Here is a 14,353-nt window from a genome sequence, read left to right on the forward strand (position 1 = left end):
CCTTTTACTAATTATATGCATGACTGCAATGAGCTTCAAATTTTACACATCTGTTAGTTTCTGCTGCACGCATTCATGTTCAGGTTCTGATTTGAATGACATTTTTAAAAGGTTTTTCAAGGATCTTGCTTTTTTAAAAATTCGTTCATGGGATGTGGGCATTGCTGGCAAGGCCAGCATTTATTGCCCTTGAGAAGGTGGTGGTTAGCCGTCGCCTTGAACCGCTGCAGTCCATGTGGTGAAGGTACTGTTAGGAAGGGAGTTAGGAAGGGAGTTCCAGGATTTTGACTCAGCGACAATGAAGGAATGCCGATATATTTCCAAGTCAGTTTGGTGTGTGACTTGGAGGGGATTTTGCAGGTGATATTCTCATGTGCCTGCTTCCCTTGTACTTCGAGGTGGTAGAGGTCGTGGGTATGGGAAGTGCTGCCGAAGAAGCCTTGGTGTGTTGACGCAGTGCATCTTCTCGATGGTACATACTGGTGCGTCGGTGGTGGAGGGAGTGAATGTTTAAGAATGAGAGGTGCTCTTATTGAAATGTGTAAGATTCTGAGGGGGCTTGACAGGGTAGATGCAGAGAGGATGTTTCCCCTTGTGGGGGAATTTAGAACTAGGGGGGCATAGTTTCAGTATAAGGGATCGCACATTTAAAACGGAGATGAGGAATTACTTCTTTCAGAGGGTCGTGAATCTTTGGAATTCTCTATGCCAGAGAGCTGAGGAGGCTGGATCATTGAATATATTTAAGGTAGAGATAGACAGATTTTTGAACGCTATGGGAGTCAAGTGTTATGGGGAGCGGGCAGGAAAGTGGAGTTGAGGCCAAGATCAGATCAGCCATGATCTTATTGAATGTCCTCCTGATCCTATTTCTTATGTTCCTATGTACTTATCTTCTTAAGGTGGTGGATGGGGTGCTAATCAAGCAGACTGCTTTGTCTTGGATGGTGTTGAGCTTCTTGAGTGTTATTGGAGCTGCACTCATCCAGGCAGATGGAGAGTATTCTATTGCACTCCTGACTTCTGCCTTGTAGATTGTGGAAAGGCTTTAGGGAGTCAGGAGGTGAGACACTCTCCACAGCATATCCAGCCTCTGATCTGCTCGTAGCCACAGTATTTATGTGGCTGGTCCAGCTAAGTTTCTGGTCAATGGTGACCCCCAGAATGTTGTTGATGGGGGAATTCGGCAATGGTAATGCTGTTGAATGTCAAGGGGTGGTGGTTAGACTCTCTCTTGTTAGAAATAGTCATTGCCTCGTACTTGTGTGGCGCAGATGTTACTTGCCACTTATCAGCCAAGTTTGAATGCCGTCCAGGTCTTGCTGCATTCGGGCCTGGACTGCTTCATTACCAGGTGTTGTGAATGGAACTGAACACTGCAATCATCAGCAAACATCCCCTCCATCTGACTTTATGATGGAGGGAAGAATATTGATGAAGCAGCTAAAGATAGTTGGGCCTAGGACACTGCCCTGAGGAACTCCTGCAGCAATATCCTGGGGCTGAGATAATTGGCCTCCAACAACCACAACCATCTTCCTTTGTGCTATGTATGACTCCGGCTAGTGGAGAGTTTTCCCCCTGATTCACTTTGACTTCAATTTTATAAGAGCACATTGATGCCATACTCAGCCAAGTGCTGCTTTGATGTCAAGGGGAGTTACTGTCTACTCACCCCTGGAATTGAGCTCTTTTGTCCATGTATGGGCCAAGGTTTCAATGAGGTCTGGAGCCAAGTGATTCTGGCGGAATCCAAACGGGGCATTGGTAAGCAGGTTATGGCGAGTAAGTTGCTTGATGGCACCTTCCAGCACTTTGCTGATGATTGACAGTAGCTTGATGGGGTGGTAATTGGCCGGATTGGATTTGTCTTGCTTTTTGTGGATCGACATACCTGGGAAGTTTTCCACATTGTCGGGTAGATGCCAGTGTTGTAGCTGTACTGGAACAGCTTGGCTAGAGGCGTGGCTAGTTCTGGAGCATAAGTCTTCAGCATGACAACCGGATGTTGTTGGGGCCCATAGCCTTTGCTGTATTCAGTGTGCTCAGCTGTTTCTTGATAGCACGTGAAGTGAATCGAATTGGCAGAAGACTGGCTTCTGTGATGGTGGGTACCTCAGCAGGAGGCTGAAATCTTATGACTGAAATGGTTGCAAATGCTTTAGCCTGGTCTTTTGCACTTGCATGCTGAGCTCCGCCAATATTTAGGATGGGGATGTTCATGGAGCCTCTTCCTCCCGTTATTTGTTTAATGGTCCACCACCATCCATAGCTCTGTCTTAGTGTGTTGTATGCATGTGTTACAGCTTCTCCAGATTGGCACCTCATTTTTAGGTACGACTGGTGCTGCTCCTGGCATGCTCTCCTACGCTGCTCATTGAACCAGGGTTGGTCCCCTGGCTTGGTGGTAATGGTAGAGTGAGGGATATGCCAGGCCATGAGGTTTCAGATTGTGGTGGAATACAATTCTGCTGCTGCTGATGGCCCACAGCGCCTCATGGATGCCCAGTTTTGAACTGCTAGATCTGTTCTGAATCTATCCCATTTAGCACGGTCGTAGTGCCACACAACACGATGAAGTGTCCTCAGGGTGGTCTTTGCTACCAATGCTGTCATGGACAGATACATCTGCGACAGGTAGATTAGTGAGGACAAGGTCAAGTTGGTTTTTCCCCTCGTGTTAGCTCGCTTGCCACCTGTCGCAGACTCAGTTTGGCAGCTATGTCCTTCAGCACTTGCCCAGCTCGGTTAACAGTGGCGATGGATATTGAAGTCCTCCACCCAGAGTATATTCTGTGCCCTTACTACTCTCAGTGCTTTTCCAAGTGGTGTTGAACATGGAGGACTACTGATTCATCAGCTGAGGGAGGGCGGTAGGTTGAAATCAGCAGGAGGTTTCCTTGCCCATGCTTGACCTGAAGCCATGAGACTTCATGGGGTCCAAAGTCAATGTTGAGGATCCCAGGGCCGCTCCCTCCCGGCTGTATAATACTGTGCCATCACCTGTGGTAGGTCTGTCCTGCCGGTGGGACAGGACATACCCAGGGATGGTGACGGAGGAGTTTGGGACATTAGCTGAAAGGTATGATTCTGTGAGTGTGCCCGTCGGGCTGTTGCTTGACTACTCTGTGTGGGAGAGCTCTCCCAATTTTGACACAAGTCCCCAGATGTTCGTGAGGAGGACTTTGCAGGGTCGACTGGGTTGGGTGTGCCTGTGTCGATGCCTAGGTCGATGGCGGGTGGTCCGTACGATTTTATTCTTATCGTTTTTCGTAGCAGTTTGTTACAATTGAATGGCTTGTGTCTGGGGACTTGTCAGTTGCAATGGTGGGATTTGAACTCTCATCTCCGGAACATTTGAGCAGGCCTCTGGATTACTAGCTACCATACCCACTTGCTGACTAAAATAGTTTATTTGGGAGTAAAATTCTACTTTGGCGTGGGCACAAAATAGGCTGTAGTGGGTTGCATGTCTGTCATACACCCCACCAGCCTTCATTTTTTTTTAAGTCAATGGCAAGGAAAATCAGACGGTGTGTAAAATGGGCAGGTTGTGGAGGAATACAATTCTGCTGCTGCTGATGGCCCACAGTGCTTCATGGATGTCCAGTTTTGAGCTGCTAGATCTGTTCTAAAACAATCCTATTTAGCATGTTACTGGAATTCTTTGAGGATGTAACGAACAGGGTGGATAAAGGGGAACCAGTGGATGTGATGTATTTAGACTTCCAGAAGGCATTTGACAAGGTGCCACATAAAAGGTTACTGCACAAGATAAAAGTTCACAGGGTTGGGGGTAATATATTAGCATGGATAGAGAATTGGCTAACTAACAGAAAGCAGAGAGTCGGGATAAATGGTTCATTCTCTGGTTGGCAATCAGTAACCAGCGATGTGCTGCAGGGATCAGTGCTGGGATCCTAACTATTTACAATCTATATTAACGACTTGGAAGAAGGGACTGAGTGTAAAGTAGCCAAGTTTGCTGACAATACAAAGATGGGAGGAAAAGCAATGTGTGAGGAGGACACAAGAAATCTGCAAAAGGACATAGACAGATTAAGTGGGGCAAAAATTTGGCAGATGGAGTATAATGTTGGAAAGTGTGAGGTCATGCACTTTGGCAAAAAAAAATCAAAGAGCAAGTTATTATTTAAATGGAGAAAGATTGCAAAGTGCTGCAGTTCAACAGGACCTGGGGGTACTTGTGCATGAAACACAAAAGGATAGTATGCAGATACAGCAAGTGATCAGGAAGGCCAATGGAATCTTGGCCTTTTATTGCAAAGGGGATGGAGTATAAAAGCAGGGAAGTCTTGCTACAGCTATACAGGGTATTGGTGAGGCCACACCAGGAATACTGTGTGCAGTTTTGGTTTCCATATTTACGAAAGGATATACTTGCTTTAGAGCCAGTTCAGAGAAGGTTCACTAGGTTGATTCCGGGTATGAGGGGGTTGACTTATGAGGAAAGGTTGAGTAGGTTGGGCATCTACTCATTGGAATTCAGAAGAATGAGAGGTGATCTTATCGAAACATATAAGATTATGAGGGGACTTGACAAGGTGGATGCAGAGAGGATGTTTCCACTGATGGGGGAGACTAGAACTAGAGGGCATGATCTTAGAATAAGGGGCCGCCCATTTAAAACTGAGATGAGAAATTTCTTCTCAGGGTTGTAAATCTGTGGAATTCGCTGCCTCAGAGAGCTGGGACATTGAATAAATTTAAGACAGAAATAGACAGTTTCTTAAACGACAAGGGAATAAGGGGTTATGGGGAGCGGGCAGGAAAGTGGAGCTGAGTCCATGATCAGATCAGCCATGATCTTATTGAATGGCGGATCAAGCTCAAGGTGGCTACCCCTCCTATTTATTATGTTCTTGTGTAGATCCACTACAGCCTGTTTTGAGCTTCCATCGAATTTTAATTTTACCCTCCTGTGTGTGAGTCTACTAATTCTTCTAGTGGCAGATGCTATTGATACACTGACTCTTTCCTCTAAATCTCCAGATCGGAACAGTTTAGGACGTAACCTTACCTATTCTTGATGTTTCGGGTCATAATTTGTAGATCTCTTAAAATTACAGGTCCTCCGACTTGTTAAACAGAAAAGTACTATATTTATCTGTATTTTTGTTGGTATTTTCTGGGTGGGAAATGGCGGTTTATTGCTTGTGCCTTGTTTTATTTCTGATTTCTATAATATTTGCCACACTCCTGCCAATATAGAAAGTGACTCAGTCTTAGGCCTGCGCTGCTCTTCTGCTGACAACCAAGTAGCATATGAGAGCACCCAGCAATGGCTCATGTTTTTCTCTCTCTCCTTATGGTCTAACAGAGATTGTGTATATAATGTGTGATGGGGCACAGACACAAGGCATTGAAGCACTGAGCCATCAAACTGCCTACGCTTTGTCTAACTTTGTTGTGGCAGTACTGAGGCTATTTTAGGGTGGGACGTTTTGTCCTTGTTAGCAAACCAGGAAGTAGCTCGTGGAAAAATGTGTTCTGGGTGGGTGAAATGAAAGAGAATTTAATTTGAGTATTTTTTACAAAGCAACGGTAGATAAAAAAAATAATTTGAGGGTGTGGTGATTTCGATTTGAATATGTGCCAGTGGCCATGATTAGTGAAATTGGGGATATTTTTAACTGGGTTCATAATAGTATTTTCTGTATTTTAAAATGAAATCTCTATGAAATTTCCTCCAGTACTTTAAGAGCAAAGTGGGAGGTTGTAATTGGAAGCTCTATACGCGTGTAAGTTATCTGATGAGCAGAGTCCTCGTTAAGTATAAGAAAATCCCCAGAAGCTGCTATAATATAATATGTCAATTATTGTATTATGTCTAAGCCTTACAACGCAATATTATTTTTGCTAAAGCAGATCCATCGCCAATTCAGTTGATAAACCAGTTTTTGGAACAGGCCTCCAAACCCTCTGTAAATGAACAGAACCAAGTACAACCACCAACTGACAACAAGAGGAACCGCACATTAAAGCTCCTCGCTCTCAAGGTAGCTGCACACTTGAAATGGGACTTAGAGTTGTTGGAGAAAAGGTAATTTTAAAAAATTCCGTGTACTGTGAGGCCTTCTCTTTAAATATTTAAAATATTTTTAAAACAAATGTCCGTTATTACCTATGACATTTATTAGTTATACAATTACCTTTCACCAGTTTGACTGTGCCAGTGCTGAATATGCTTCTGAATGAGCTGCTGTGTGTCAGCAAGGTTCCTCCAGGTGTAAAGCATGTTGATCTGGACCTGTGCAGCTTGCCTCCGACAACCACCATGGCCATACTGGTGTACAATAGATGGTAAGATCAGACATCTTGTGTGGTAAAGTATCCTTTATGATATTTCTGGGTCGGCCAGAAACTGATCAGCATGTTAGGTAAAGTTCACGATTTTTTTTTTAAGTGAGGTGGAGCAAATAGACATAAATTGTCAGTTTTCTGCCACTGGATGTTATTTGCGCACTTTATAAGAGGTGGAATTCATTTTGCCATTTATGTCATGAAGGATAAAAGAATGAACTTTTGTGGAAAGTAATATATAAAAATATTTACAACCTAGTATGATTTGTGGCACAATAATATAGTGTGTATTAATGAGCTCTATTAAAAATATTTGAGTTTGCTTTTTGCTGCAAAGATGATTGTATTTTATGTGTATTATAAAATTGAATAATTTTCTGAATATTTCATTCTGAAGGATCCTTTTCTTCTTTGAACAGGGCGGTGAGAACAACTGTCCACAGCAGCTTTCCAGTGAAACAGTTAAAACCTGGTCCTCCGCAATTAAACATGTAAGTTCAGTGCTCTGAACAAAATTCAACTTGCTGGTTTTAGAACATATTTTTCCCCATCTTCTCTTGCTCGGTTGCAGTTCTTATATGCAGTAGTTGCAGCAGAGCAGGCCTCCAGTCGTCCTGGTTAACACTTGCCACTGGATAAAGGCCGAGCTCTGTCAAGCCCGTGTGGTGGCTGATGTGCAATGGTCACCACGCATTTAAAAAATCCACACCCTCAATTGGAGTTCAGGACTGGAACATTGGGTCCTTCATTGAAACATCGATGAACTCATGTGGAAGCAAGTCATCCTCGTTCAAGGGACCACCTATGATGATGAGTTACTCTAATTGCTTTCAGGTGACATAGAGACCATGTTGTCGGCAGGCATGTTGAGTATAGGCGAGATTGCAGCTCCGCCCAGTCTGGCCTCACGTGACATCCACGCACACATTCCAGATTAGTTGAAACTAGAAGAACATAGGCACAAAGCAACAGGAGTAGGTCATTCAGCCACTTGAGTTGCTCCACCATTCAATTGGATCATGACTGATCTGTATCGCAATTCCATTTGCCCTTGCCTAATAAAAATCTGCCTATCTCAGTCTTTAAAATTCTAATTAACCCAAGATCCACAGCCTTTTGAAGGAGTGTGTTTAGGATAACTGCCACCCTTTGTAATCCTATGTAATCCTTTTTGTGGAAAAAGTGCTTCCTGATTTCACTCCCAAATGGCTTAGCAGTAATTTTAAGATTGTAACTCTGTGTTACTCCCCTTTTTTAGTTTCTTTCCCACCACCCCCCTTGAGATAAAGGCTAACATTCCATTAGCCATTTGGATTACTTTTTGTACATGAGCACTAGCTTTCAATGATTTGTGTACCTGGACACCCAAATCGCCTAGTCTCAACATTAAATAAAATATTCCAATTTGTTTTTCTTGGATCCAAAGTGGATGACCTAGATATAAGGTCTTGCACAGATTCAATATTACTTCCCTCTACTCCTGGGGCATTTATGTCTATTGTAGGAGTAAGTACTAATTAACTATACCTTAAGATTCATATGTGGCTAGATTAATGCCCTTTTTACTTTGCAGTCATGTGTAGTAAATGAGGCAACAACACCTCCAGCAACTGATGTAACCTCTGGTGGTGTCAGCCCCCATTTTGTTTGACCATGGATCAACTTCATACTTAACCCACCAGCACAGGATAGATTTTCCTTATTGGGCAGTGTTATTGAGCAGTTCCTTATTGGGCAGTCCATCCCACACTGACACACTGTACCAGAGAATGACAGATGCAGTATCTATTCGTACACGTCCCTGTCTATCCCACACTGACACACTGTACCAGAGAGTGACAGATACAGTATCTATCCCTCCACTCCCCTGTCAATCCCACATTGACACATTGTACCAGGGCCTGATGGACTGCATCCCAGAGTACTTAAGGAGGTGGCCTTGGAAATAGTGGATGCGTTGACAGTCATTTTCCAACATTCCATTGACTCTGGATGAGTTCCTATAGAGTGGAGGGTAGCCAATGTAACCCCACTTTTTAAAAAAGGAGGGAGAGAGAAAACAGGGAATTATAGACCGGTCAGCCTGACATCGGTAGTAGGTAAAATGATGGAATCAATTATTAAGGATGTCATAGCAGTGCATTTGGAAAGAGGTGACATGATAGGTCCAAGTCAGCATGGATTTGTGAAAGGGAAATCATGCTTGACAAATCTTCTGGAATTTTTTGAGGATGTTTCCAGTAGAGTGGACAAGGGAGAACCAGTTGATGTGGTATATTTGGACTTTCAGAAGGCGTTCGACAAGGTCCCACACAAGAGATTGATGTGCAAAGTTAGAGCACATGGGATTGGGGGTAGTGTACTGACATGGATTGAGAACTGGTTGTCAGACAGGAAGCAAAGAGTAGGAGTAAATGGGTACTTTTCAGAATGGCAGGCAGTGACTAGTGGGGTACAGCAAGGTTCTGTGCTGGGGCCCCAGCTGTTTACACTGTACATTAATGATTTAGATGAGGGGATTAAATGTAGTATCTCCAAATTAGCGGATGACACTAAGTTGGGTGGCAGTGTGAGCTGCGAGGAGGATGCTGTGAGGCTGCAGAGCGACTTGGATAGGTTAGGTGAGTGGGCAAATGCATGGCAGATGAAGTATAATGTGGATAAATGTGAGGTTATCCACTTTGGTGGTAAAAACAAAGAGACAGACTATTATCTGAATGGTGACAGATTAGGAAAAGAGGAGGTGCAAAGAAACCTGGGTGTCATGGTACATCAGTCATTGAAGGTTGGCATGCAGGTGCAGCAGGCGGTTAAGAAAGCAAATGGCATGTTGGCCTTCATAGCAAGGGGATTTGAGTACAGGGGCAGGGAGGTGTTGCTATAGTTGTACAGGGCATTGGTGAGGCCACACCTGGAGTATTGTGTACAGTTTTGGTCTCCTAACCTGAGGAAGGACATTCTTGCTATTGAGGGAGTGCAGCGAAGGTTCACCAGACTGATTCCCGGGATGGCGGGACTGACCTATCAAGAAAGACTGGATAAACTGGGCTTGTATTCACTGGAGTTCAGAAGAATGAGAGGGGACCTCATAGAAACATTTAAAATTCTGACGGGGTTAGACAGGTTAGATGCAGGAAGAATGTTCCCAATGTTGGGGAAGTCCAGAACCAGAGGTCACAGTCTAAGGATAAGGGGTAAGCCATTTAGGACCGAGATGCGGAGGAACTTCTTCACCCAGAGAGTGGTGAACCTGTGGAATTCTCTACCACAGAAAGTTGTTGAGGCCAATTCACTAAATATATTCAAAAAGGAGTTAGATGAGGTCCTTACTACTAGGGGGATCAAGGGGTATGGCGAGAAAGCAGGAATGGGGTACTGAAGTTGAATGTTCAGCCATGAACTCATTGAATGGCGGTGCAGGCTCGAAGGGCCGAATGGCCTACTCCACCTATTTTCTATGTTTCTATGTTTCTATGTTATCTATGTAAACCTGTAATTACCATGTCTAACCACCAGAGGACTTATCCCCTGGAGTCCCAAGGGATCCCACAATCCCTTGGAAGCGCCAGTATATAAGGAGGCCTCACAGGCTGGAGAGGCACTCTGAGATCTGTAATAAAGGACTATGGTCACACTTACTTTGAGCTTGCAGTATCTAGTCTGACTCTTTATTCAAGACATAACAGGTAGTACTGAATCTTCCCAAGCCATCAAAGGTCTGCTCGTAAGAAGTTAAGTTGCAGTTTACCACAAACAACCGCATGTGCTCCGTTGTTTGCTCTTTGCCACCAATAATGTGTTACCTATATGGCATGGCAAATCAAATCCCACAGGTTCAGAACGTTACAGATGCATTTCTAGTTGAAGTAGTGGGGAAAAAAAGTAGTAGATTCTGTGATTCTTGAAGTTTTATTTTCATACTGTAACCCTTAAAAGCAAAGTATTTAAACTGCAAGCAGGGTTCAAGATTAACAAGGTGTAAAAAATTAATTACTTTCCTAATGACCTTTACATGTGATCCTGAAATCGCCTTTTAGTAACGACACACAAATGTACTGATTTGTGTTGAGCCTCATTTATACTACTGGGTTGTATCCAATGGCTAGAGGGATGCTATTAATGAGTACCCAAAACCATACATAATACTCCAACTTCAACCTCGGTCTTGTCAGGTTCAACATTACTTTGCTGCTTCTTTACACTCTGCCTCTAGAATTTCATTTGCTCTTTTTTTGGCATCTTTCATGCCTTGATATCTGCACACCATGGTTCACATGTTTACAGCTTAATTACAGGAGGAAGGCCAATCATTCCTCAATCCATCCATTGAGAAATCCTAACATCCCTCCCCCTTATAGCAAGCAATTCCAGGGTTTTTGCCTCCACGGCTCTATCTGTAAGTATTACACTCTTGCTTCCTAAATGTATTACTTCATATTTTTCTGCATTGAGTGCACCTGCCAACTATCTGTCCATCCTGCTAGTCTTGTTTATGTTCCCCTGCAGTTTTTCACAAATCTCAACAAAATTTGCCAGATAATTTATGTATATACAGTAAATAAGAGGGATTCTAACACAGATTCCTTTGGAACATCTCTCATCACGTTTTTCCATTCAAGAAACTTTAACCTCTTTTCTTTGCTATCTGCCCTCCGACCACGTCTCTATCTACATGGCCATATTCTCCTATCTTTACCATAAATATCTTGAATGGAACATTATCAAATGCATTTTAAAACCATGGCAGGTTGCACTTATGTTGTACTTTTAACATAGAAACCTTCCCAGGAGGTTTTACCGAGGGGTGGGTAGTGGAGGAAGGAAATAAATAAATAAATAGGAGTAGATAAGCCAAATCATGGAGGGAGAGATTAGGCGGCTATAAGCTTGGTTGATGAGGTTTTTTTTTAAAGTGGAGAAAGGAGAGGCGGCAAGGTTTGCAGGGGATGAGTTCCAGAGAGATGCGCCAAGGTTGGAGCAATGAAGTGGAGGTTCAGAAAATGCAGGGTCAGAAGACTGAATGGTGTAGAAGGTTATTGAGAGAGGATGGATCAAGACAATAGAGAGATTTGAAGATTTAATGCATTGGAAACAGAGCTAGTGTAGGGAGGCAGAGATAGATCCTTGAGCAAATCTGAAGGTGAAGAGGCAAGAAGAGAATACTTTTCTGGAGATGCAGCCAGAAATGACAGATAAAGGAAGTATTCAACAGGTAGGACTGAAACTGTGCAAGGGCAATCGGAAGGATCGGGATACAGGGAAAAGATAATGGATGAAGATGCCATGATTAACTCTGTCAAAATCGATATAAATCGCATTTGGTGCATTTCCTTTATCTGCCATTTCTGGTATTTCTTCAAAGAATGCTAAAAGGTTGGTCAAGAATGACCTGCCTTTTACAAATCTGCCCTGATTAACTCAGTGTTTAATAGTTCACCAAAAACCAAGGTAAATTAACTTTTTTTTTAGTGCTGGTTTTCCCTTCCCCTGACCCCCCTCCCCCCCAAATTTCTGAATGGTGCTCTGACTCTGGTCTCTTCAATGCACCATTGGTAACTGAGCCTTCAGCTGCCTAGGTCTCGAGTGCTGGAATTCTCTTTCCCTTCATTTTTCCAACTCCCTCTCTTCCTTTAAGACACTCCTTAAATCCCACCTCTGACCAAGCTTTTGATCACCAATCCAAATAGTTCCTTCTTTGACTTGGCATCCGTTTTATTTTACTTTAAAGTCTGAGGTACCTTGGACCATTTTTGTATGTTAAACATGCTATGTAAATGCAAGTTGTTGTGTAGTGATAGTTGTTCAGGTAAGTGACACTGTTAGAAAAGCTTAACAGCTCCTGACTTGCCATCAACCTGGCTGCAGACAGACTATCAACTCGTCTATATATGCCAGCACGGTGATTTCCACAATCCTTGCCTGTATAGACCTTCCCTGACATTGAGAGGGGTCCTGGCCAGAACAACAAAGTTGCAGTAATACCAGCTGAGTTTGTCACTTTGCAGCAAAAATACACATGATATATATTAATACATAGATACACAGATGAGTTCTCTAATTGTCAGATTTTCCCCACGATGTAAATGAACAATTTAAAATCAACACAAATATAAAGGGGCAGCAAGATCCTCAATGTCATTATCTGCAGGTACGTAATCTCAAATGTAGCATGCATTCCAAATTGTACCATGGCCAACATGTGCAACATCTTAAAACAAAAAGAAATGATACATCTAGAAATTGTAATGGCTGCTCATCATCATCATCATAGGCATTCCCTCGGAATCGGGGAAGACATGCTTCCACTCCCAAAGTGAGTACTTTGGTGGGTGAACAGTCCAATGCAAGAGCCACAGACCCTGTCACAGGTGGGACAGACATTCATCGGGGGAAGGGGGGTGGGACTGATTTTCCGCACGCTCCTTCAGCTGCCTACGCTTGATCTCTTCACGCTCGCGGCGTTGAGATTCAAAGAGCTCAACGCCCTCTCGGATGCATTTTCTCCACCTAGGGCGGTCTTCGGCCAGGGACTCCCAGGTGTCAGTGGTGATGTTACACTTTACCAGGGAGGCTTTGAGGGTGTCCTTGTAATGTTTCCGCTGTCCACCTTTGGCTCGTTTGCCGTGAAGGAGCTCCACATAGAGCAATTACTTAGGGAGCCTCGTGTCTGGCATGCAAACTATGTGGCCTGCCCAGCGAAGCTGATCAAGTGTGGTCAGTGCTTCAATGATGGGAACGTTAGCCTGGGCGAGGGCGCTGATGTTGGTGCGCCTATCCTCCCAGGGGACTTGCAGAATGGCTGCTGCCTCCTAGTTGGGGACATTGCCTCTCATTGTGGTTTCTCTGGTGATACATAGTGAGCTGCAGTTTAAGTAGAACTATTTCATCTTGTGTGACAAAACAGACAGCCTACTTTTAAATGTTCTGCTCACTGGTTAACCTGGTAAATTTCTTGGATTAATAACATTTATTATGGTGATGCATTTCATCTTGTCTGCTGGGTAGGACTGCACTTTCCTGGTTCCATTCTTACCTATCTACTCGTAGCCAGAGAATCACCAGCAATGGCTTCTCTTCCCATTCCCACATCGTTGCCTCTGGTGTCTCCCAAGAATCTATTCTTAGCCCCACCTATTTCTCATCTACATCACCGAAAAAACAGCGTCAGCTTCCACATGTATGCTGACGACACCCAGCTCTACTTCACCACCACTTCTCTTGACCCCTCCACGGTCTCTCAATTAATTGTCAGACTGCTTGTCCGACATCCACTTCAGTAGAAATGTTCTCCAACTAAATATTGGGAAGACCGAAGCCATTGTCTTTGGTCCCCACCATAAACTTCATTCCCTAGCCAGCGATACCATCCTTCTCCTTGGCGTATGTCTGAGGCTGAGCCAGACTTTTCACAACCTTGATGTCATATTTGACCTTGAAATGAGCTTCTGACCACATTTCCACACCATAACTAAGATTGCCTATCTCCACCTCCGTAAGATCGACCGTCTCGTCCCAGCCTCAGCTCATCTGCTGCTGAAACCCTCATCCATGTTTCCGTAACATCGGCCGTCTCCGTCCCTGCCTCAGCTCATCCGCTGCTGAAAACCTCATCTATGCCTTTGTTACCTCTAGACCTGACTATTCCAACGCACTCTTGGCTGACCTCCCATGTTCTACCCTACGTAAATTTGAGATCATCTGAAACTGGGCTGCCCGTGTCCTAACTCTCACCAAGTCCCATTCACCCATCACTCCTGTGCTCACTGACCTACATTGGCTTCTGGTTAAACAATGCCTCGATTTTAAAATTTTCATCCTTGTTTTCAAATCCCTCCAGAGCCTCGGCCCTCCCTATCTCTGTAATCTCCCGCGCCCCCTGCCCCGGGATATCTGTGCTCCTCGAATTCTGCCCCCTTGAGTTTCCCTGATTTTAATCGCTGAACCATTGGTAGCCATGCCTTCAGCTGCCTCCGCACTAAGCACTGGAATTCCCTCCCTAAACCTCTCTGCCTCTCTACCCTCCTTTAAG

General features: G+C 44.0%; 1 protein-coding gene across 5 annotated transcripts in view; it reads left to right on the top strand.

Annotated features, from left to right (window-relative positions):
• The window catches only part of ints8 (integrator complex subunit 8), a 166,891-nt gene that overhangs the window by 62,841 nt on the left and 89,697 nt on the right, over positions 1–14,353 (top strand). For 3 of the 5 annotated variants that reach the window (XM_070894311.1, XM_070894333.1, XM_070894320.1), the window contains 3 exons: positions 5,887–6,064; positions 6,184–6,324; positions 6,744–6,815. In XM_070894311.1, the coding sequence (XP_070750412.1) occupies positions 5,887–6,064; positions 6,184–6,324; positions 6,744–6,815 (391 nt within the window). The remainder of the gene's footprint in view (positions 1–5,886; positions 6,065–6,183; positions 6,325–6,743; positions 6,816–14,353) is intronic. The other 2 variants (XM_070894326.1, XM_070894343.1) reach the window with 1 other exon arrangement.

The sequence above is a fragment of the Pristiophorus japonicus genome, chromosome 1, assembly GCF_044704955.1.
Source record: "Pristiophorus japonicus isolate sPriJap1 chromosome 1, sPriJap1.hap1, whole genome shotgun sequence".
NCBI lineage: Eukaryota > Metazoa > Chordata > Chondrichthyes > Pristiophoridae > Pristiophorus > Pristiophorus japonicus.